The 24,349-nt window shown below is 32.6% G+C and overlaps 2 protein-coding genes across 2 annotated transcripts; both read right to left on the reverse strand.

Annotated features, from left to right (window-relative positions):
* Positions 1-241: 241 nt before the first annotated feature.
* On the reverse strand, positions 242-3,244 carry LOC120273300 (receptor-like protein EIX1). Its single transcript, XM_039279923.1, has one exon. It carries the CDS (start codon positions 3,242-3,244, stop codon positions 242-244), a length of 3,003 nt encoding a protein of 1,000 aa, XP_039135857.1.
* Positions 3,245-19,304: 16,060 nt separating this feature from the next.
* LOC120273301 (receptor-like protein EIX2) lies at positions 19,305-22,517 on the reverse strand. Its single transcript, XM_039279924.1, has one exon. It carries the CDS (start codon positions 22,515-22,517, stop codon positions 19,305-19,307), a length of 3,213 nt encoding a protein of 1,070 aa, XP_039135858.1.
* Positions 22,518-24,349: the final 1,832 nt, after the last annotated feature.

A 24,349-nucleotide genomic window follows, 5' to 3' on the forward strand; every position in this document is an offset into this window, starting at 1 on the left:
AAACAAATGAGTAATACTCATAAATTCATGCATATCAGTGATTTTTATTTTATTTTATTTTAACAAAGAAGATAAACCATATTTATTAAAGATAATATATAAGAAAAGAGAGTATATTACAAAATCAACATAAAAAGTACAATAGTCCACTAGAAATGGAGCAAACATCCATATCAACTTGAATGACACTATTAAAAGCTAGTGATACAATTATAATTTAGCAAAATAGGGCTTTTACTAATTACATTGATCTCGTCACAGCCAAAGCCCTCTTGATCTTGGGTACAAGGACTACTATCTTTACATATATCATATCATACGTGTGATCCAGAAACTTGAAATAAATGCATCCCCATTCTTTTTTGAATAGTAGAATTCCCCACACTATCCAAAACCCAACCACAAATCCTGGCATCAAACCAATGTAAAACCAAGTGGATTGACTATCATTATCATCTTCATCTTCTTGATTATGGGCATTTGATGGTGGTTCATCACTTGTGCAATTCTTCTCTAGAGGAGCTCCACAAAGATTGAGATTGCCAACATAACTAGATGGATTATTGAAAGTGGTCAAATGGTTCACGTATGGGATTTTTCCCGACAAGTTATTGTGTGATAGATTTAAGCTTTCTAGAAAATTTATTGTAGAGAGACTAAGAGGAATTGATCCTATGAGCTCATTTCTTGAGAGATCGAGAGATTCCAATGATTGCATTAGACCAATATCGCTAGGAATTTCACCAGACAAATAATTACATGATAAATCTAAGTTTTGCAATCTAACTAGGTTAACTATCTCTTTTGGGATTGTGCCTGATAGCTTATTTGCTGAAAGGTCCATGAATTTCAAAGAAGAAAGAATGACTCCATATTGTAGGTCTATTCCTTTTGTTGCCACAGTCAATGTAATTACTAGAACTTTTGATAAATTAGAGGAAAAACTTGCCCCACCATTCATACTAGCATCTATCATGCCTGTGAGGTTGCCATATGATTGTGGTATGCTCCCTACAAATGAATTGTGGGAAAGATCCAAGAAATGAAGTGATGTGAGATTGGATAGTAAAGGCAAGTTACCTGAGAAATTATTTTCTTTCAAAGTCAGGATCATCAATGAAGTCATAGTTTCTCCGACCCAAGTAGGAATCTCGCCTGATAAATTGTTGTGGTCAAGAGCAAGAGTAGTCATGGAAGTGCACTTCTCCAGGAATGATGGAAAATCTCCATGCAGCCGATTGTTGCTTAAGTATAACACTCGTAAAGATTGTGAGGAACTTGTAAGGGAATTTAGAACTTCACCTGTCAATGAGTTGTTTGCCAATATGAGGTACTGTAGACCCATCAAATTATTCCAACAACTCGGGATCACTCCTTCCAAATGATTGTTGGAGAGTTCCAATGACACCAGGTCCTTAAAATTACAAAGAGATTTTGGAATATTGCCAATTAAATTGTTTGAAGATATACGGAGGGAAGTGAGCTGGGGTCTTATTTCTCCAAAGTTTCCAAGATCAGAGGGAATGATTCCTGACAGTGAGTTATTGCTTAAGTCTAGTACATGAACGTTAGGAGGAAAATAAGGAACACATCCCTCAAAGCGATTAGAGTGAAGGAATATTCCAATGATATATCTTGCGGCTTGAAATTTCAAGTGTTGAGGCAGTCTTCCACTGATCTCATTGTTGCTGAGATCTAAGAATGATATCGTGTAGATGATGTTCCAGAGCCAATCAGGCATTGAATCCCTGATTCCAACATTAGATATGTCCAAAGTCTGAAGATTCACTTGGTTGGCAAGCCAAATTGGAAATTTTGTTCCAATGTGACAATGAGACAGGCTTATTTCCTCAGCTTGAAACCCTGGAATCCATTCATTGCTTATATTGAGAACCATCCGATCGAGTAACAGGTACTTGAGATTGGTGAGATTGGCCAAATGAGCTTCAGTGATAACAGAGGAGTAGTTGTTGTCACCAAGTCCCAAGGAAACTAGATTTGAAAGTTGCCAGAGACTTTCTGGGATAGGGCCATTTAGTTCATTGTCGCTAAGACCCAAATATTGCAATCCCAAGAGTCTTCCCAAGGATCCAGGAATGGAGCCGTTGAAGGAATTGTAGGAAAGATTGAGAATGGTGAGATTTCTGAATTCACCCAACCAATCTGGCAAAGGACCTTGTAGCATGCTAAATTCAAATGAAAGCACATTCAAATTTCGCCTGATGCATCCAGAAAATGCATCTTTGAAATCCTCCAAGCTCTTTCCCATAAAAATGCCCAAGTGAAGATACCGGAGATTGCAGAGGTCGCCAAATCCTCTCGGCATATCATCAAATATATTTAAGGATAAGTCCAAAAATTGAAGAGAAGTTGCATTTCCAACCGAGGAATGGAGGGTGCCGCTCAACATACAACCTATCATGTTGAGAAAACGTAACTTGGGTATTCTGAAGAGCCATTCTGGGATATTGGTGCCGAACATGAAGTTGTTCCATCCGATATTTAGGAAGGCGAGGGAGGTGAAGTTGAGATGTGGGAGAGACTCAGGGATGTTGCTCACTCTGCAGTGAAGCAGAGAAACATGTTCTAAATGCTGAAGCTTGTTGAGTGATTGTATGACGTTATTCACACCAGAAAAGTTGGCACCATCCATAGACAAGTATCTCAAAGATGATAGACCAGATAGCCACTCAGCATCATCAACCTTGAGTACTCCTTCATAATAATCTGTTGCTAGGTCGAGGTAAATCAGCCTGGTGAGATTACCGAGTTGGTGAGGTATAGCACCAGTGAAGCCTGAGCAGCGAAGGTCAAGATGAACCAGGTTCTCAAATGAACCCAACAACTTTGGGATGGGAATATTATTGAAGCAATTGAAGCTGAGATCAAGGTGTTTGAGGTGCTGGAGGCCAATAAGAGATTCACTAATGTTCCCACTCAAGCCTTGATCTGTGCACCCAGTATTACAATAACCATCATTATAATAATAATAATCATAATAATAATATGGTGGTGGTTGCCTGAAATGAGGGCTGAGGCGGATGACATGGCCAGAATTGTTGTCACAGCGCACACCGGTCCACTGACAGCAGTCATCAGTCTGATCACCCCATGATGACATGGGATGAGCCTTGCTATATATGATTTGCGCCTTGAATGCTAGGAGGGTGTCTCGTTCCACCTTGATGCAGCCTTTGGTAGTAAAATCACTAGCACTAGTAGTTGTACTAGTGATGAAGGGCATCATCAAAACAAGACATAATAATAATAATAATAATAATAATAATAATATGAACAATACTTGTTGTGGTTGTGGGGAAGCTTTGTAATTAGAAGATGCCATTGATCACTTATCTCTTTTTTGTTCAGCATTCCATTTTCTCTTACCCTGCATTTATATTCACGAGCGCGGGCGGCCCACACACAAGCGTAAGGCCTACAAAATTCACATGAATTTTCTTTTGTATTAAATATAAAAAAACACGTCTTTTTCTCAACAAATGTTGATAAATTATATCCATTCAATAAATATATTATCTAACAAAAAAATAATGGAAATAATTTAATAACCAGAAAGAATTAGAAATGAGTTTGTGTTAGATAGCTAAACTATGAAAAAAAAAATTATTATTTTTTTAATTATTTCTTTTATTATGTAATTCTTAGTTTAGCTTTGTTGTTGGGGTTAATTATGGTTTGGATAATGCTAATACTTCCAAATAGTTAAATTTTAAATAAATGTTTTCGTTTTACAAAGGCCACAAGAGGCGACCCACAAGAGTAAACGTAGCGATTACAGTCCTACCATATACATTTATAAACAGTAAATAAACAGTAATACTACCATATTTTATATAATATTCTACTCTATATGTATAGTACTATAACAATACTATTGACCTAGGGATTTGATTTTGGGATTGTCTATTCACCATTCATTATAACAACCAACTACACTAGGCCAACTGATAAGTCAAAATTTGATTGAACCTAAATTATTATACTATAATTGTTATATTGTTATTTTATTTTATTTTACTTTTGGCCTTCATATCATAAATTAGCCACTAACGATAGGAACTTTGATGGCTTGTATCAAAGTCAAGCTAAGCTAGTCAATAATGACATTGATGGTCAACTTAATGTATTAACTGGTTAATGCCAAACTTGTATTAAATTTTAATTGGCCTAATTATATTGTTTTTTTTTTTTGTTAAATCTACTCACTTATTACAATAAAAAAGATTTTATCTAATAATTCTAAAACAATATAAACACGAGAGAAGTCTTGGTATAAAATAATAATAATAATAATAATAAGAAGAAGAAATTTAACTAGTGTAGAACCTCTAGAGATTTATTCCCCTACCCCCAACCAAAAAAAAAACCATGAGATCTCAGTTAAAAACAACCAATTAATGACCAATAAGGTATTAAGGATTTCCACAATAGTTGGATTATTAAAAAGGAGGAATTATATTGCTAAACAAAAATCTTAAAAAAATGCAAGAAATAAATAACTAGTACGTTATAAATATATGTGTGTGTGTGAAAGACATATTGCCCATTTTCCGCACAAGAAATTATTTTATGAATAATTTTCTTCTTTTAATAAGGCATCATCTTTGAAGCTTTTAATACTCTTTCTTTCCCAGTATTTTATTTCTTCATTTGCACGGTGGTCCCTTGTCTTTCTACAAACAACTTCAAGATTTAATGTAAACTAGGCATTTTCCCCAGCTTCACATAAGGGTTTTGCATAATTAAATAAATGCAATTAAATTTTTTTTAATTATTAATATCATAAGTAATATAAATAAAAACTTAAATGTAATAAAAAAGTTTAAATTTCTTCTTCTTTGAAACACTCTCTACACATTTGACCAAACCTCTAGCCAACATAAGCTCAGTACATTTAATTACAGTTACTACTTTTCAATTTGGAAAAAACTCCATGTTATAGATGAACTCAATCCAGGGAGATAAAACATTAGAAGAATCATAAAAATAAACAGATTATAAAAATAATATAATTAAACAACTCATACAATAGAGACTGTTATATACTTTGGAGTTCAAAAGTCTTATGGACATTTATTGCATAAATAAATAAGTGCAATTAAAGTTTTTTATTATTAATATCATAAGTAATATAAATAAAAAATTAAATAAAAACTAATAAAATCATGAAAAAAATATAAAAGTTGAATAAAAATATATTAAAAACAAATTAAGTATCTCTATCCTTCCAATTTAAAATTTTATACTTACAATACTGCCAATTTTATGGCATGTTTTTTTTTTTGTTTTTGTTTTTGTTTTTAACAAATAAGCTTATTAAACAAAGTTTGAAGATTAATATCGAGAAATGAATATATTTAAAAACTACAAATAAAAATATATAATACAAATAAATAAATAAAAAAACTTTTAATAAACTTCTAATAATTTTATAATAAAAGCATTAAATTAATCTTAAAAATGTTCAGTATTTTTGAAATACATTATTAAATAAGATAAAAAAAAGTAGTTAAGACATAAAATATTGATAAGAATTACAGTAAAATACAAAAAAAAAATTTAATTTATTATTTTCAGTTTTAAAAATATAGTTGAGATGATTTATATTAAATTAAAGAAAATTAAATATCTTAATTGATTATAATTAATAATTAACATATTATATATTTATTTTAATAGTAAGTATAGATAATTTGAAAATTAGATTTAAAAAACTTTTGGCAAAACACTTACTTGGATTTTCACTACATGCAAATTAATCCAAATAACAACATATTAGACAATTGTGATATTTGTAATAGAAAGGACACAACCAAACAACAAATGATTGAACAATCGAATTAAAAAATAACAGAACTATGATAAACTAAATCGTAACATTATAAACACTTATGTGAAAAACAAACCTATACTAAGAAAGGAATTTGTTATTCATCTTCATTAGAATATCGGCAAGATATATTACTATCATTGAACTTCTTTTATTTTAGATTTTTCATCTTCTTTTCTATTCATCTTCCCATAAACCCAATTTATATCATTTAAGAAATATGAAACTATTGGTAATTAAAAAAAAAATAAACCCTGTGTTGTAATTTAATGTTTATTGTTTTATAAACAAATAATTCCAAATAAATTTAGCAAAGATTTTCAATTTTCGAAGATCATCCGTTTCCAGGTCTTATTAAATGTTTAAAATCAATTCCATTAAATCTTATATGTTCATAATGCAATAGGGAAAATTCTTTAAAAAAGAGTTTAAAAATCTTCCTTGAAACCCTCTCCAATCAGACTATCATCCTCTTTTATTAGAAGATCATGTTTAATATAATAATATTATCTATTAGTCTCTTATATTTTTTTGTATATTTAATATTTAATATAATACCAAATAAATATTGTTAAATATTTTTTAAACCAAAAACTTACAAAAAAAGGAAGGATTTAATATAAAACCGAATTAATAGACATGATGAAATCAATGCCACTTTAAATATATGCAAAATAAAATAAAATAAAAAATCTTCCTTAAAACCCTTTCCAATCGGATTACCATCCATTTCCATTAGAACATCCTATTAAATATTTAATATAAAACCGATTTAATGCCCATGATGAAATCAATGCCTATTATGCAATTAAAATTTTCAATTATTAATACCATATTTAATATAAATGAAAATTTTATAATTATTCCTTGAATCATTCTAGAGCAGTTTATACATCTACTTTAATAGTATGTATAGATTATCGTGTAAAACCAATCTTTTTTTTATTAGAAAAATATTCAATATTCTTAAGAATAGTTTTCTCTTATTAATAAGACATAGTTTTTAAAGTATTTTGTTCTATATATCATTTTCCAACATCTGATATTTCTATTTTCCAGATGGTCCTTACCGTTTTAAAAAAAAATAAATAGAGTCTAAAATATGATAAGGCCAATTCGATAAATTATATTTATATAATAAATATTTAATTAGTCGGTCAATTTAAATCCTTATCCTTGTCATTATCCTTATGTTTGTACTTTATTGAAAAATTTGCATTCTTTATTATTATTATTATTATTATTATTATTTTTTTACTCTATTTTATGAAGGCGACAAGCGACATATACATCAAGGTGCATGCACAGGCCAAAAATTGATCATTCAGTTCACGCACCGCACCCTCAACTAGGGACAAGAGGTTTGGGTTGCAGTCCTCCACTTACAACCGGTGACTTATTACCACCAATGCTTCTAACAAGATTTGAACTCACATCTTTGAATATCTCATCCTTGTTTTTTATATGAGGTTAAGTACCGTTAGGCTATGAGCCCTTTGGTTATTTGTATTTTATTTTTTAATGTGTATGAGCTTAGGTAAAAAAACCAGTTTTTGTTATTAAATGGGACAAATCATATTTTTAAGGTTAAAAATAAATAATAGCATATGTTTTGGTTTTTTTTTTCTTTAACATGACGAGAAAAGAGAAATGATATTGACCAAGTTAGTGATATTACTACAAAAGAAAACAACCTTAATTTTAAAAATGTAAATTTAATAAAATATCCATTACTTTAATATGAAATATTTAGAACTCATTTATTTTATTCAATAAAATGGTTAAAAGTTATTTATTACAATAAATTAGAATGCATTAGAATATTATAATTATATAGATGAAAACAGAGGCTATAAGCTGTAACTACTCAACTTTCTTTTTGGTATTACGTTGATGGAATTTAAGTAACAATTAAGGGAGAAAAAAAGTTTTAAAATTTTGTCTATTATTCCACCAAATTGTAATTCATTCGTAAATAGTTCCAACCTTTTATAAGCATTTTTTATCCCATTGAATGAATATGAAAATTGCTAAAGGTTATGTTAAGAACTTAAATTATGTTATAATTTATTAAAAAAATTAAATTATTTTTTCATATTTTTATCAGGCTTCACATCCAAAATTTGTTACTGATAATAGGAATCTCGATAGCTACATGCCAAAGATAAGTTAAGCTAATTAAAAATGACATTGATGGTCAACTTAATATATGCTCTGATATTTTTGACTCGGGCGCTGTCAAGATAAAATAAATAGGCATAGTAAATTGAAGACACGGAAATGTTGAAAAACCACTTTGCTTTGGATTTTGTTTTTTGTTAAATGTCCATCGATGCTAAATTTGGTTTTATGTTGTTTAGAACTTCAAAATTTCAGCTATGCTATCTATATATACTACTTGCATATATATATATATACCTTGTTGCATGCTTTTGCAAAATTTTTAAACTCTGAGTTCTATTGGTCCGTATTTTGTATTTAGTGGATTGTTTACTGGGCTTTTTGAATCTTATCAAGTTGTTGATTATTTGTTACAGGTCATAAGTAAGGTCTTGCAAGGATTAGCCTATCTTGGTCGTTGAGTAGCATATGTCTTATTTTTGGGTTGTGGGTGTTTCTAGCACTTGTTGTAGTTGCCTTAGCGTGCCATGCGTGATAACATGCTTGCTATACCGGGTTCGGACCATGACACCTGTCCCTTTAACAACTCTCTTGTGGGGGCAACTCTCACCATCTTTGTCCAAATATATATATATATATATATATATACAAACTAAAATGGCATAGATACAACAGAGGACATACCACATCATTCATTGAAAAAGTAAATAGATTTAATAAAACAAGAGAACTAGAAAAATACCGGCAATAAAGTGATATATTTAGTGGCTGTTTAATTATCTATAAATGAAATTACAGTGTAAGTGAAAATACTGTATTTCAACTTACATCATTATTGTTTGGTTTGTTGTAACTGAGAATGCTGCATTTATTTTTTATTTATTTGGTTTAATGTAAATTTAAAATTGTAGTTACCATGTAAGTTGGATGATGAGATTACTAAATTATCTTTTATTATTATTAATTGTTTAATACTCTTCATAAAAATTAATTTAAGTAAAAAAATTAATTAATTTAATAAATTATTTATTAAATTTAAAAATATTCAATGTTTCTTTAATTTTATTACTTGAAAAAAATTTATAATTAAAATTTAAAAACACTGACTCCATTAATTATTTTTATAATATTTTCAATGATAAAAATATTTTATTTAATTATATAAATATGAAATTATAAAAATATAATATTTATTTAATTTTATTACTTAAAAAATTTCATAATTAATATTTAAAAAAATATTATCATATTTTTCAATTTAAAATATTATTGTCTTAAAAATATTTAATTATTTATAATTAAATTTAAAGATAATTATTTTAATAAATATTTTTATAATTAAATATAATATAAATATAATGGTGAACGGATACCACTTACTTTTGTAGCATTTCAGCTTACAGCAAAATTTTGCTATAAGTTAAAATATTGCAAAAGTACCATAAACGGTAAAATATTTTATTTATGAAACTCTATTTACACCAAACTAAACCGACTTACATGTAATCATCCAAGTAAAAGAATAGTTTTAAAATTCAATGTGGTTTCAAGAGTCTTGATCAAATAATTTGGAACATTGTCCATTCGTCCATTTTCCTGAAATCTGGAAGAGGACGTTATCGTGAAATTACGTCAAGAACACGGCGAGAGGAATTGAGGCGGATAAGACGCGAGAATCTGGCCCGACGTGTCCCGTGGTTTGGGGTCCGCGTGCGCGATGTCACGAAAGCGACTAGCGTGGACTGTGAGCGAGTCGCCAACGGCATGAATTAGAGCGCACATGATCGACTCTTGCATGACCAGTCCTTTATGTATGCCGTGAACCTAAAGTAAATATATTATCAACGTACCTGCTATTGACTAAGAATTATATATATACCATTTTCCTTTTTTTTTTTCTTTTAATCTTCTTTTTAGGTTTTTTGTTTAATACACTGTTCTGGTTAATGTTAAATATATGGACTTAATTTATTTACACAAACCATCCAGAATTTTTTTTGGTCCAACCAAAAAAATATTTATTAAAGCTCAAATTTTACAAAGAACAAAGCTACATAGAAAGTAGCTCCCACACATTGGTAATTACACACCAATCATCAATTATGAGGAAAGGACAATGTAATGATTGCAAATGAACTAACCTCTTTAGTCCCACATCGGCTATGAGATGGACTCTTTGTGTGCATATAAGTGGTGGGCATCCTTCACCAATAGGCCGGTCTATGGAGTTGTGGATCCCACCTTGTGTGTTGTGTTTGGGCTGGGTGAGGGGCTGACCAACGGAGGGTTCTGACCAGGCTGGCTGGCTGCACGCTGGGGCCTGAGTGAAGTGTCGTTGAGTGAAGCGTACCTATCCCATCTATGACCATAGGGTTGGGGTTACCCCACCCTATAGGCCGGTCTTTTGGTGACACGCTCTCCTCACCACTTGCGTGCATAACAGACAACTCAATTATATTACACCTTAATCTCCACTACATCCCCATTGGCCATTCCAACACACCTCATTCCTATAACCAAGAACCAGCCAATAAGAATCTGCCATTTTAACATCCACTTTGTTACAGGAGCCAACACATGAGTAAAGCCCTCCACAATCAACCAATAAATGCCAAACAACCCATTACACCCCAACAACCAATCAAACACATTGTTATTGCCCAATAACTATGCAGCACCCGTTAAAACTATTTCCCCAAACTCATGACAAATAAACCACCCCATTCAAATTCATTTGCTTCCAACATCCATAGTTTTCCAATTCCACCTAAATCAACCATCAAGCCACATTTTTAACAAAGTATCACCAACATCCTTCTTGTTTACCACCTGACCAAGATATTTAAGTACTATTATTTCTCTAATTTGCCCAAATACATTTTCCTTGCTGACAATGTCTTTCCTAGCCCTCCATATTGTATAGATACTTGCAGCCATAGCAGTCCTCCTCATCCTTGCTAACAATGTCTTTCCACTAGCCTTGTTAGTAAACCAGCCAACTTCTCTAGTCCAAGGGAGTGGTCTTCTGCCCACATCAATTGACCATAAAACTTTGGCGTAGATACTTATAGAAAACCCACATGCAAAGCAAATGACCAATGTACTCTTTAATAGAATTGAAGAGCAAACATTCATCAGTTTCAAGAATTCCCAATCATGCAATTTAACTCTTGTAAGCAGTCTATTCTGCATAGCTAGCCAGAAAATAAATGTATGTTTCGGCACATTACTTGAAGACCTAACTAATTTCACCCAATTAACCTCCAGCTGAGGCTTTAGTAAACACTACATAGCACTTCCAACACTGAATTTCCCCTTTTCATCAAGCTTCCATTTAATACAATCCTAACAGTTTTCATTTACAGCAAACTATCCATCAAGAAATGATCCAATCCTAGTCATAGCCACATCCCATCTAACCAGTAACACCCAACCACCATTTCTCCAAAATTCAAATACAATAGCATCCTTGGAGATAAAACTTTCTCTAAAGTTAATCTCTGGAAAGATATCCATAATAGAGCAGCAATTACACCATGGGTCAAACCAAAAAGAAAATTTCTTTCCATCCCCAAACCGATAAGTAAACATTGATTTAGCTATACTCAAGTTCAACAAGTTTCTCCAATTCCAACTACCATCTATTTTCTTTGTAACACCCCAAAAACTAAGTTTTTTCAGCTTAGTTCTGGTCACCCCACATCGTTTGCTTCTCTTGAATTACATCCCAAATATGCCTAATTTGAGCAGCTTGACTCCAAATGTGCACATCTTTTACACCAAGATCCCCTTTGGATTTCTTTTGCCAAGCAACTAATCCTCATTTTTTTTATTAATCAGTGCCATGCCAAAGAAAATTCCTACATATCTTCTCTTCCTCATAAATTATTTTTTCCGTAGAATGAACACTGAACAAGAGAGAATTTTTGCAGTCTAGTTTGAGATCCTGACAATGATTCTTGAAATTAAATCATGGCAATGTTCCATTTTCAAACTAGTTGAAAATAAAGGAAGTCCTAGATACTTAACTAGGAAAGTTTCTTCCTTGAAACTCAAGATATCCACAATTTACATGCTAACAGGTTGTTCCATGCCATAGAAAATAATGGTACTCTTCTGCAAATTTGGTTTCAATCCAGACGCTTCTTGAAAATGATGTAATGCCATTTTAATCATCCCAATAGATGTAATATCCCCATTAGCAAACACAAATAAATCATCTGCAAAACACAGATGACATAACTTGAGCTCTTTATAGTCTTTGTGATACTTAAATCCTCTTTTAGTCACCTTATGGAATATTCTGGACAAATAGTCCATACATAGCACAAACTGTAAAGGTGACATTGGATCACCTTGCCTCAAACCACATCTTCCCTGGAAATACCCTTCCATTTGGCCGTTAATCACAATAGAAAACATTCTTGTTCTAACATAATTCATAATCAATGTAATAAAATGAGTTTGAAACCTGAATGCCAATAAAACCTCCTCTAGAAAATCCAATGAAATTGAGTCATATGCCTTCTGCAAATCAATCTTCAAGGCACAATATCCTAATTTCTGCTTGTGATATCCCCTAATCAAAACATAAGCTAATAGCATATTATCTGCAATTTTCCTGCATGGTATAAATGTTGACTGATTCGAATGAATAATCTTTACAAGAACACTCCTTAATCTACTCGCCAAGATTTTTGAAACAATTTTGTAAAGAACATTACAACATGAAATTGGCCTATAATCAGTGATAGACCGTGGCCTAAAAAACCTTGGGAATGAGTGTCATAATAGTAGAATTAGCCTATTTGAGCATTTTCCCATTAGAGAAAAATTTTTTAAGAGTCTCACAAACCTCTCAGCTAACAATCCTCCAATTTTTTTTTTAAAGAAATAACTAATATATCCATCTGGCCTTAGGATCTTGTCATCCTTGATGCTCCATAGAGCCTCTATTTCTTTCACCAACACCTTCTAACATAACATGTCCCAATCCTCAGTTAACACCACTTTGTTCTGGAAAACTATAATATCAATCACTTATGTCCTAATTTTCTTAGATCCTAGAAACATTTTATAATAATCTAGAATAGCCTCTACAATAGACTTTTGGTCTGTACACATCTCTCCATTTGCCAAAAACAATTGTGATATATGATTCCTTGCTTTCTTTGTTGCAAAAATCTAAAGAACTTGGAATTCTGATCTCCTGCTTAGACCCACTGACATCTTTATTTCTGCTTTAATAAATCCTCCTCCCAGCTTACGAGCTTTTACAACTGAGTAAGCTTCATTTCTCCTCATTCTACAGCTTTAAACAAAACGGATCGTCTTGCACCTTTTGTCATACCTCCTCTATTTCCTTCCTACATTGTACTACTTTGCCTGAGATTCTACCAAAATCTTTCTTACTCAGAGCTCTGAATTTAGCCCATAGTATTTTTAATCTCTGATACACCCTGTACATAGGATATCAACTCATAGGAAGATTACAAACCCTTTCAACCATCTTGGAAAAATTAGGATGACCACACCCCATGTTAAAGAACTTAAAAGGTACTTTTACATTCCTCATTGATCTTTTTATATTAGTTAGCAGTCCACAATGATCAAAAATACCACAATTGATGACAGAACAAGCAGGATTCTTCATTATAGAATACTATTGTTATATGGCAAAACACCAATCTAACTTTCTAAAAATTCTCCTGTCTCCTTGCAAATTGGTCCATGTAAATTTAGACCTAGTATACTGCACTACCACCAAATCCAATTCCAAAATCCAATTCTAGAACTCCATCGCTGCCTCTGCTTTCACAGGAATACATTCAGTTATGTCTTCATTACTACACACAACATTAAAATCACCCTGTATTAGCCATAGGTTATTCAAATTGCTTAAAGTACTCCCAACCCTTGTAAAATTCCTCGACAACTCCCTTCTTTTCATAGGGTAATAAGACTCATACACACATGTCCAATAAAAGACCTTCTCACCCCATGTGATTCTACAATGAATAAATTGTAAATTAGATTTAACAACCACCAAGCTAACCACTCGAATATCATATAACACCCATATTCTCCCTTGATCACTCATCAAATAATTATGCTCAATACTACATTCATTCAGTTTCAAATTATTCCACACAGCAACAAACTACTCCTTCAATATTCTCATCTCCAAAACACCCATGAGAACAAATTTCTATCTAACAATCATGGCCTTAACCTATGATTGCTTAAGAGAGCTATTTAGCCCTCTAATATTCCAAGACATAATCATTTTTCAGATTTTAAGGAGACGGCTATTCCTGCCTTTCATGCTCTCTTTACAACAATCATTCTCATCGTGACTTAACATACTACCCCTTCCTACATCTCCTTCCAAAACACCAAACTTGTTACTACAGCTAGGCCTATAACAGGTACCTATATCATTATTCCTTGTCTCATATCTCCCCTTCATAGGCATCATATCAGGACCATGAGTTAATCTACCCTTTGAACCTCCCCCAATCCCTACACTAATAAGAGAACCGTACTTCATCTGAGTAGAAACCCATTTAGTAGCAGCCCAACCTTCTTCTTATAGGCAACAACTTTACCCTTAACTATCTCCTTCCAAGTTTCTCCCAAACCATATATCCTCAACACACTACTGATCAGCATTCCCAGTACTATTAACCACCCCCTCTGTCAACTTCTTCTCCAAAACAAGCTCATTACTAGTATGTCTATCTTCAAGATCATGAGGAACATTATTCTTCATTCTTCGCACCATTTTATCTAATTTTCCATTCTTACAATATTGGTTAAGGTGTCCAAATTTCCCATAATTCGAACACATTGAAGGCCTCCATTCATATACTACTTTATGTTGAAATTCAACACCTTGCTCATCTACCATGGCAATTGTGTCATGAAAATCCCCAAAGGAGCCTATTTCCACCAGAATTTTTACATATCCAAGCTTCATTTTAGCTAAAGTACACTTATCACAATACAAAGGTGATGAGTTTACAACATGCATGTATTTTATATCACTTTGTACACTCATTTGGCATGTATTAGAATCATATTGTGGAATTTGATGTTAAATCTGGTGTGTTTCGCATTCTCAGGCTTAGGGAAACACTTTAAGATGAGAAAGCCAAAAGAAGTATTCCAGACCTTAAATAAAGAAGTTGGAGCTCTCTTGGCATCATTTGATCAAGGACAAAGCAAATTGGGTGGCTTACAGGCAGCTTAAGGCCAACCTTATGGCCATAAGTTAATTCTAGAGGACTTTACGCTCATGCTTATGCTCGTAAGGGAGATTCAGAGCCAATTCAAAGGACCTTACGGGTAAGGCTTATGCCCATAAGGACCATCTAGAGTAGCTTACGGCAACAGCTTACACTGTAAAGGCGATCGCAAGAAGAAGAATAGTGAAGCTTATGTTCCATCTTCTACGACCGTATGTTAGATCGTAACACAAACTTATGGCCGTAAGTGTTCCCATAAGGCTCACGACCATCTTCTACAATTCCGTTATAGCCACGTCCTTACGCCTGTAAGCAACCCTAAGAAGACGGGTATAAATATAACTTATGAGGATTTTTATGATAATTCTTTGTTTTCTTTGGCCAAATCTTGGAGGCGAAGTTAGGGAAGATAGGAAACAAATCTCCAGCACTCAAGGGGCTATTGTAAGGGAAATTTGAATCTGCATTCAAAGGGATTGGAGATCATAGCCGTCAAGCTCACCTTGACCACGTGCGTGGAAGCTTTCCTAGGGCTTCTCCTATGATCCTTTATCGGCATGATGAAGAAGGGGTTTTCATGTCTTTCATGTTTCTTTCTATTATTTGTATATTAAATGCTTGTCCTCCATTAATAGAGGGCTAATTTGAAGATGTTTGGTCATAGTTGAACTCTAGGGTTTATACTTTTGATATTAGTTGTTAGATCTTTGATACTTTAATTGTTTTCTTAATTACAATCATTTCTATTTTAATCTAATTGCGTGTTTGAATGCTTAGTTGCTAACGAGGTGAAAGCCCTAGCTATGATGTTTGATGTGCTATGTGACGAGTAGAAATACCCACCTAGGATAGACATGCCGTGATTAGAGGAAATTATGAGTAAGCCTAGGTATAGAGTACTTTAGAGACTCCGTCTCCCTCAATTCTCCCAAGTGAGTTATTGGCAATCTCGGTGCTCTTTGTAATCATGTGGAGTAGATTTTAGAAAAAATTGCATTTCTGCTCTGTATTCGAATTAGGTGTAATGTCTCTCTTGCAATCAGGATGATTTGAAACTTTGGAACTTGGAGAACAGCAGAACCTTTTCCGTTCGCTCCTTCTACAAGTTTCAAGTAGATGGTGGAACGCTGTGCTATACCCTCAGTTTTGAAAAACAGAATCCCCAAGCAAAATTTCTTTTTTCTGTTGGCTAGCAAATGAGGATAGAATCCTAACCCTTACCAATTTAGCCAGAAAAAGTTGTAACACACAAAATGCGACAGACACTTGTGTTTTGTATCATTATAACTCATTTAAAAAAAAAAATCAAAATCAAAACCACTGATGTAGGATCACATTTTTTAAAATTGCATTCAATTTTTGGAGTTTCAACATCACCCATCTTTTAATTTTTTATTTTTTATTTTTATTTTTGAGATCTTCAATTTCTTCTAATTTTCTTAGATTTAAACCAATGCAAAAAGTAGTTTTCAATTATGATTTGCAAATTACTTTTTAAAAAAATCATGATTAAATAATTTCTTATAATGCAAACTATTGGTATACAATTCCATAAAACAAATATTTTTCAATCACTATAATTGGGTTTGAAAGGTTTAATGGAATGTTTAATGCAAAGTTAATGAATGCAATTAAACTTTTTATATTACTAATGTCATATTTAATGCAAACATATATTTACATGTAATAATACTTTTAAAATAATTCATAATTTTTCTTTCAAATACTCTATGGCTAGATTATTCAACAACTTTAAAAATATACTAGGAAAATTCCATGGCTTTGCATCGGAGTTTTTAAAATTTTGAGAGAGTTTTTGTGGCAATATCGTATATAAAAAACAATATAATTAAACAACTCTTGCAATGTAAACTGTTATATACTTTGGATTTCAAAAGTCTTATGGACATTTATTACACAAATAAATAAATGTAATTAATATTTTTCAATTATTAATATCATAAGTAATTTAAGCAAAATTTAAATGTAATAAAAAAAATCTAAACACTCTGGGAGCAGATTATACATCTACTTTAATAGCATGTATAGACTAATTAAATTCCCTTGCTTCACATCGGCTTTTTTGTAATTTTGGTGATTTTGAGATAATCTTGCATATATACAAATAATTCAAAACACAAAATAATTTAATCATCTAAATTATAACATCATACATAGAATGCCTATATGAAAATTAGTAAAGCAACTGCAAGTAAGACAATGCCTAATAGAGAATAATCCAAACAACAACAAAAAGAAAAAAAAAAATGGTAGTTGGAAGAAAAATGAAATAGTAAACTAAATTTGATTATATATAATAATAGATTGCATAACCTATTCAAACTTATTGAAAAAAAATCAAAACTATCCTTATTAGTATCACACTAAATCCCATAAATAACAAAATGGCTCTATATAAATTATGTTATTCCTCCTTGTTAAAATTTTGTTCATAATAACAACTTTTAGACATAAAATTATGGATGGCTGAGGTAATATTGTATATAGGCATATAATTTGAAATAAAATTAAGTTTTTTCATTAATGAAATTGTATGAAATTGTAACATTATCGATAGATTACTTATGAAAAATGGCAAAATAGCAAAACAAATTTAAATGCAAATGAAACAATAGTTAACAAAACAAAAACTTAATAAAAAAAAACTATTTAGAAGAGAAATAAAAAAGCAAAAAAAATTTAATTACATAATAATATATTTTATTAATTTTTCTGCAACTTATTAAAAGAATGAAAATCCAAACCACAGGCTTTAGGATTTTAATTAACCATAATTTTTAGAAACCCATTTAGTTTTTGGACCGCTTTAATATATTTTTATTTGGACATAAACTCATGCAAAAGCGCTGTCAATTATGACTTACAAATTTGTGTGTGTATATATATATGGCTTAGTAGGAGTGTGAGAAAGAAGAAAAATTTTAGTTTTCATTTTATTTAACTAATATGGCCCAAGGAAAAGGATTTTTTTTTTTTACATTTATGACCCTCTTCGCTTTCATGAAACCCAAGATAATAAAGGGCATCATCAATCAAATCATAAAATCCACAAACTCTACAGTCTTTTATTAAATAAATCATTACAATGCAAACTATTGGTATACCCTATATAATAGCATATAAACAACTCCTTAGCAAACTATAAGTCACATTTAATGTAAACAAACACTTACATGCAATAGAATATGTTACTCCCTCCGTTTTTTTTAACTTGTCACATTTATCTAATTCACACCTATTAAAAAAAAATTAGTTAAAATTAGTTGGTTATCTATATTTTATAAAAAAAAAATTACTTTCCAAAATTACCGTTATTTAAAACCCCACTAGTGGAGTATATAATTTAATGCTTAGTTGATTTTGATTTATTGAAAATTAAATTAAAGGGTAAATTTTGAAAAATTATTTAATGCTGCACAAAATTTCTAATGTGACAAATAGAAAAGAACAAAGAAGAGCTCCAAAAAGTGATAACTAAAAAAAACAGAGAGAGTATTTTTTTTAATTATTTTAAAGTATCTCCTTGAAACCTCTCACATTAGATTATACAGCTGTTTTAATATACTTTAGCATTATGTATAGATGACACAATTAATGAAAACATATAAATAAAATTAAATAATGCGGTTACTAATATCACATTTAATACAAACCAAAACTTAAATGTAATTGGAGAAATTCTTAAAAAAATTAAAAATTTTCATAAAATCCTTTTCAAACAGATTATACATCTATGTATGGATATGTAGATATAGATTATTATTATTATTATTATTATTATTATTATTATACATAAAGTGGCTAAACCAAATAAATTAAAAGAAAAGAAAAGCATGGAGAGATTAATAGTTGGTAAAAAGCTACATGTGTTGCACATGACGTTAAGCATGTCTAGCACTACACATTGCATAAAAAAAATAATAAAAATAATAAGGAATACTCACACATTCATGCACATTATATAGTTTGAGTGCGATTATTTAAAGCAGTGATATGATAATAATGTAGCAGCAAATAGGGCTTTCGCTAATTACATTGATCTAGTCACAATAAAGCCCTCTTGATTACTGAGTACAATGACTTATCTTTTCATATATCATGTCATATGTGTGGTCGAGAAACCTGAAATAAATGTGGCTCCATTCTTTTTTGAATAGTAGTATTCCCCATACTGTCCAAAACCCAACCACAAATCCTGGCATCAAACCAATACAAAACCAAATAGGTGGACTATCGTTATCATCATCATCTTCTTGATCATGCCTATTTGATGGTGGTTCAGTACTTATGCAAAGCTTACCTAGAGGAGTTCCACATAGATTAAGATTATTTACATAAATAGATGGATCATTAAAAGTGGTCAAGTGGTCAGCGTAAGGGATTTTCCCAGATAAGTTATTATGTGATAGATTTAAGCTTCCTAGAAAATTTAATGTAGAGAGACTTAGAGGTATTGACCCGGTGAGCTCATTTCTTGACAGATCAAGAGATTCCAATGACTGCATTAGACCAATATTGCTAGGGATATTGCCTGACAAATGATTACGTGATAAATCCAAGTTTTGCAATCCAACTAGATTAACAATGTTTTTGGGTATTTGGCCTGATAGATTATTTTCAGAAAGATCTATGAATTTGAAAGATGAAAGAGTGACTCCAAATTGGAGTTCTAATCCTTTTGTTGACACGGTGATCTTAATTACGAGTTCTCCTGATATGTTAGCAGAAAACGTTGCTCCACCATCCATACTAATATTTATCATGCCTTTGAGGTTGCCATATGAATGTGGTATGTTCCCTACAAATGAGTTGTGGGAAAAATCCAAAAAGTGAAGTAATGTGAGATTAGATAATAAAGGCAAGTTTCCTGAGAACTTATTTTCTTTCAAGGTGAAGATCATCAATGAAGTCATAGTTTCTCCCACCCAACTTGGAATCTTTCCTGATAAGTTGTTGTGGTCAAGAGCAAGAGTGGTAATAGAAGTGCACTCCTTCAAGAATGATGGAAACTGTCCATGCAGTTGGTTGTTGCTTAAGTGCAACACCTGTAACGATTGCGAGGAACTTACAAAGGAATCTGGAACTTCACTCACCAATAAGTTGTTTGCCAAGATGAGGTATTGTAAATCCATCAAATTGTTCCAACAGTCAGGGATCACTCCTTCCAAGCGATTGTTGGAGAGTTCTAATGACACAAGGTCCACAAAATTACAAAGAGAATTCGGAATGCTACCAACCAAGTTGTTTGAAGAGAAAGAGAGAAAAGTGAGCCAGGGTCTTATTCCTCCAAAGTTTCCAAGATCATAGGGAATGGCTCCAGAAAATGAGTTATTGCTTAAATCCAGTGCATAAACATTAGGAGGAAAATAAGGAACAAGTCCCTCAAAGCAATTGGAGCCAAGGAATATTCCCAATCTATCTTCTTTGCTTTGAAATTTCAAGCGTTGAGGTAGCCTTCCATATATCTCATTGTTGCTGAGATTTAAGAATCTTATAGTGTATGTGATGTTCCAGAACCAATCAGGTATTGAATCCTTGATTCTAGCATTAGATATGTCCAAAGAAGAAAGGTTCACTTGGTTAGCAAGCCAAAGTGGAAATTTTGGTCCAACGTGACAATCAGATAAGTATATATGGTCAGCTTGAAACCCTGGAATCCAATCAGTGCTTATATTTAGAACCAAATTGGTATGATCAAGGACCAGGAACTTGAGACTTGTGAGATTGGCCAAGTGAGCTTCGGTGATAATAGAGTAGCAGTAGTTAAAGTTGTTGTAACTAAGATCCAATGTAACCAGATTTGAAAGTTGTGAGAGACTTTCTGGGAGAGGGCCATTTAGTTTGTTGCTTCGAAGATCCACGGTTTGCAATCTTGAGAGCCTTCCCAGGGATTCAGGGATGGAGCCATTTAATGCATTCTGGCTGAGATCCAAATATTGCAATCTTGATAATCTTCCCATGGATTCAGGGATGGAGCCATTCAGTGCACTGCCATAAAAATGCAATTCTTGCAACTGCGACAGTCTCCCAATAGATGCAGGAATGGAACTATTGAAGGAATTTAAAGCAAGATCAAGAAAGGTGAGATTTCTGAATTCACCCAACCAACTTGGCAGAGGACCTTGCAATGAGCTATATGCAAATGAAAGTACATTCAAACTTCGCCTAATACATCCAGAGAATGCATCTTTGAAATCCTCCAAGCTTTTCCCCAAAAAAGTGTGGCCCAAGCGGAGCGATTGGAGATTACAGAGGTCTCCAAATCCTCTAGGCATATCACCAGAAATTCCTTTATTTCCAGACAAGTCCAGAAATTGAAGAGATTTTGCTTTTCCAATGGAGGAAGGGATGGCACCAGTAAACCCACATGCTACCATGCTAAGATTTTGTAGCTTGGATATTCTGAAGAGCCACTCTGGGATACTAGTGTTGTCGAACATATTGAAGCCAATATCCATGACAACGAGGGAGGTAAAGTTGAGATAAGGGAGAGACTCTGGGATGCTATTCATACTGCAGTCAAACAGAGAAACCTGTTTTAAATGGGGAAGCTTGTTGAGTGTTTGCATGGTGTTGTTCACACCAAAAAAGCTAGCACCATCCATAAACAGGTATCTCAGAGAAGATAGACTAGACAGCCACTCAACATCATCAACATTGTAGCCAGGTCCATCATCAGTTGCTAGATTGAGATAACGCAGTCTAGTGAGATTACCGAGCTCATGAGGTATGACACCAGTGAAGCCCGAGTGGCTGATGTCGAGATAAATCAGGTTCTCCAACGAACCCAACAACTTTGGGATGGAGATATTGATGAAGCAATTGCCACTGAGATCAAGGTATGTCAGGTGCTGGAGGGCAATAAGAGATTGGCTGATTTTGCCACTCAGATCCCACTCATCACACCTAATATTCCATACATCATCATCATAATATTGTCGAGGTCGGCTGCGTTGGAGATTGAGGTGGACGATATGGCCAGAATTGCTATCACAGTGCACTCCAGCCCAGTGGCAGCAATCATCAGTCTGATCGCCCCAAGACGAGATGGGATGAACCTTGTGATATATGATTTCAGCTTTGAATGCAAGGAGGGCGTCTCGTTCAGCCTTGATGCAGCTTCTCATAGTATTATTAGTGCTGGTAGTAGTACTAGTAGTACCATTGATGAAGGGCAACATCAAAGCAAGACATAATAATAATGATAGTAGTAACAACAGTTGTTGTGTGGAAAGAAATATGAATGGTGGGAAGGCTTTGTAACCAGCAGAAGTCATTGATCTCAGATCTTTTCTGCTCAACATTCCTTTGTCTCTTACCCTATTTATATGCATGTAAAGGACTGTATATTACGTAAGGCTTAGAAAATTTGACGTTTATAATTTAATTTTTATATCAGCTAGCTATGAAAAGCTAGCCTATCTTTTGGAATTATTATTGATTTTTTCTGCTTTTGACTTTAGTTCTTTTCACACACATTTATGGTCTAGGTTTTTTCCAAAAGCCATTTTTTTTTCTTACTTTATTTATATGCATGTAAGGGACTATATATCACTGTAAGGCTTAGAAAATTCAACGTTTACAATTATATTTTTGTATTAGTTAGCTAGGTATAAAAAGCTAACCTGTCTTTTTTGAATTATTGTTGATTTTTTCTACGTTTTATTTTAGTTCTTTTCACCAGCACTTATGGTCTAGGTATTTTCCAAAAGTTTTTTTTTTGTTACTAAAAATCTTGGTGAGAAAGCTAAATATGAATTTTATTTATTTATTATAATTATTATTTTATTATGTAATTCTTATTTTCGCTTTGTAAAGTGAGATTAATTATAGGTTATATAACACCAATACTTCCAAATTTGTTTAATCTACTTAAATAAAAATGTATCCTTAAGAAGTTAAAATCTAATTGAACCATTGGTCAACTTTTTAACCCAAGTCCACCTTCCATCATCTCTACATGAGTTATGGTGCTTCTAGATATTCAATCTTACTTTCTCCACAAGGGAAATATGAGACCTCTTTACTCATGCTATTATCTAGTCTATTTGGATAGAGTTGAGTAAACGTACATCGTTCCCATTAATTTTGATAATTTTAAAAATTAATTATATGCAACTACAGCTCTAGAAGCTAAAAAGATAAAGTTAAAAGACTATTAATATGAAGAACAAAATGAAATGAGTGTCAAGAATAGAATAAAAGGGAACCAGAAAAATACTGGCAATAAAGTTAACAGATTTAATAAAGTAATTATCAAGTAAAAAAATGTAATGTAAAAATTCAAACTGGTTTCAAGAGTCGTAATCAAAGAATTCCGGTAGCGCACGTTATGGAGCAACGCGGCGTGGACACGGCGAGAGAAGTACGGATAAGACGTGAGAATCTGAGCTGATGGGGCCCAGGGTTTGGGGTTGCTTAATTAAGCGCGATCACACGGAAGTCACTAGCGTGGTCCGTAAGCGAGTCGCCAACGTCATGATCGAACGCGGATGATCGATTCGTGCATGACCAACCATGCATGTCTTCCATGAATCTAAAGTAGATGTGTATAACTTACCTTTGTTGACTACGAATCACGTAGCACCAACAATTGAATTTGCATGTTGATGACTAATGCAAGACTCCACGTCAATTCTTTGATGAAGTCATCATCAACCTCTACTGTAGGAGTATTACGTAGAGTATTACCGGTGATGAAGGGCGTATTTGACCTAATGCAGCAAGCTAATGTACTGTTGGGGGAATGAGTCATTTGGCCCATACATCTTCACCCAATTAATATGAAGGTTGGGTTGTAAGCTTGCACCCATAACAGAGGATCTTTTGGCACCAATGCATTCAGTACATTTTTTGAATTTGATAAGTGAGAGTTCCACAACTCAAGTCTTTTGCAATGGAGTCCATAAATAAATAAAGAAATAATGGTGGTGAAGCTTTGTATCAATTGTATCCATAGGCCATGTTGATCTCTTATGTGTAAGGCTTATAAAATTTAACTTTTATAATTTAATTTTTGTATTAGATATAAAAAGCTTGTCTTTAAAAAAAAACCACATATAATGGCATATCTCGTACTCTTGAGAAATATCATAATTAAGTGTATATA

Source organism: Dioscorea cayenensis, chromosome 12 (assembly GCF_009730915.1).
Source record: "Dioscorea cayenensis subsp. rotundata cultivar TDr96_F1 chromosome 12, TDr96_F1_v2_PseudoChromosome.rev07_lg8_w22 25.fasta, whole genome shotgun sequence".
In the NCBI taxonomy this organism is placed as follows: Eukaryota; Viridiplantae; Streptophyta; class Magnoliopsida; order Dioscoreales; family Dioscoreaceae; genus Dioscorea; species Dioscorea cayenensis.

Bases quoted from the DNA above. Each gene is read 5' to 3' on its own strand.
- LOC120273301 (XM_039279924.1), bottom strand. From the start codon at position 22,517: ATGACTTCTGCTGGTTACAAAGCCTTCCCACCATTCATATTTCTTTCC.
- LOC120273300 (XM_039279923.1), bottom strand. From the start codon at position 3,244: ATGCCCTTCATCACTAGTACAACTACTAGTGCTAGTGATTTTACTACC.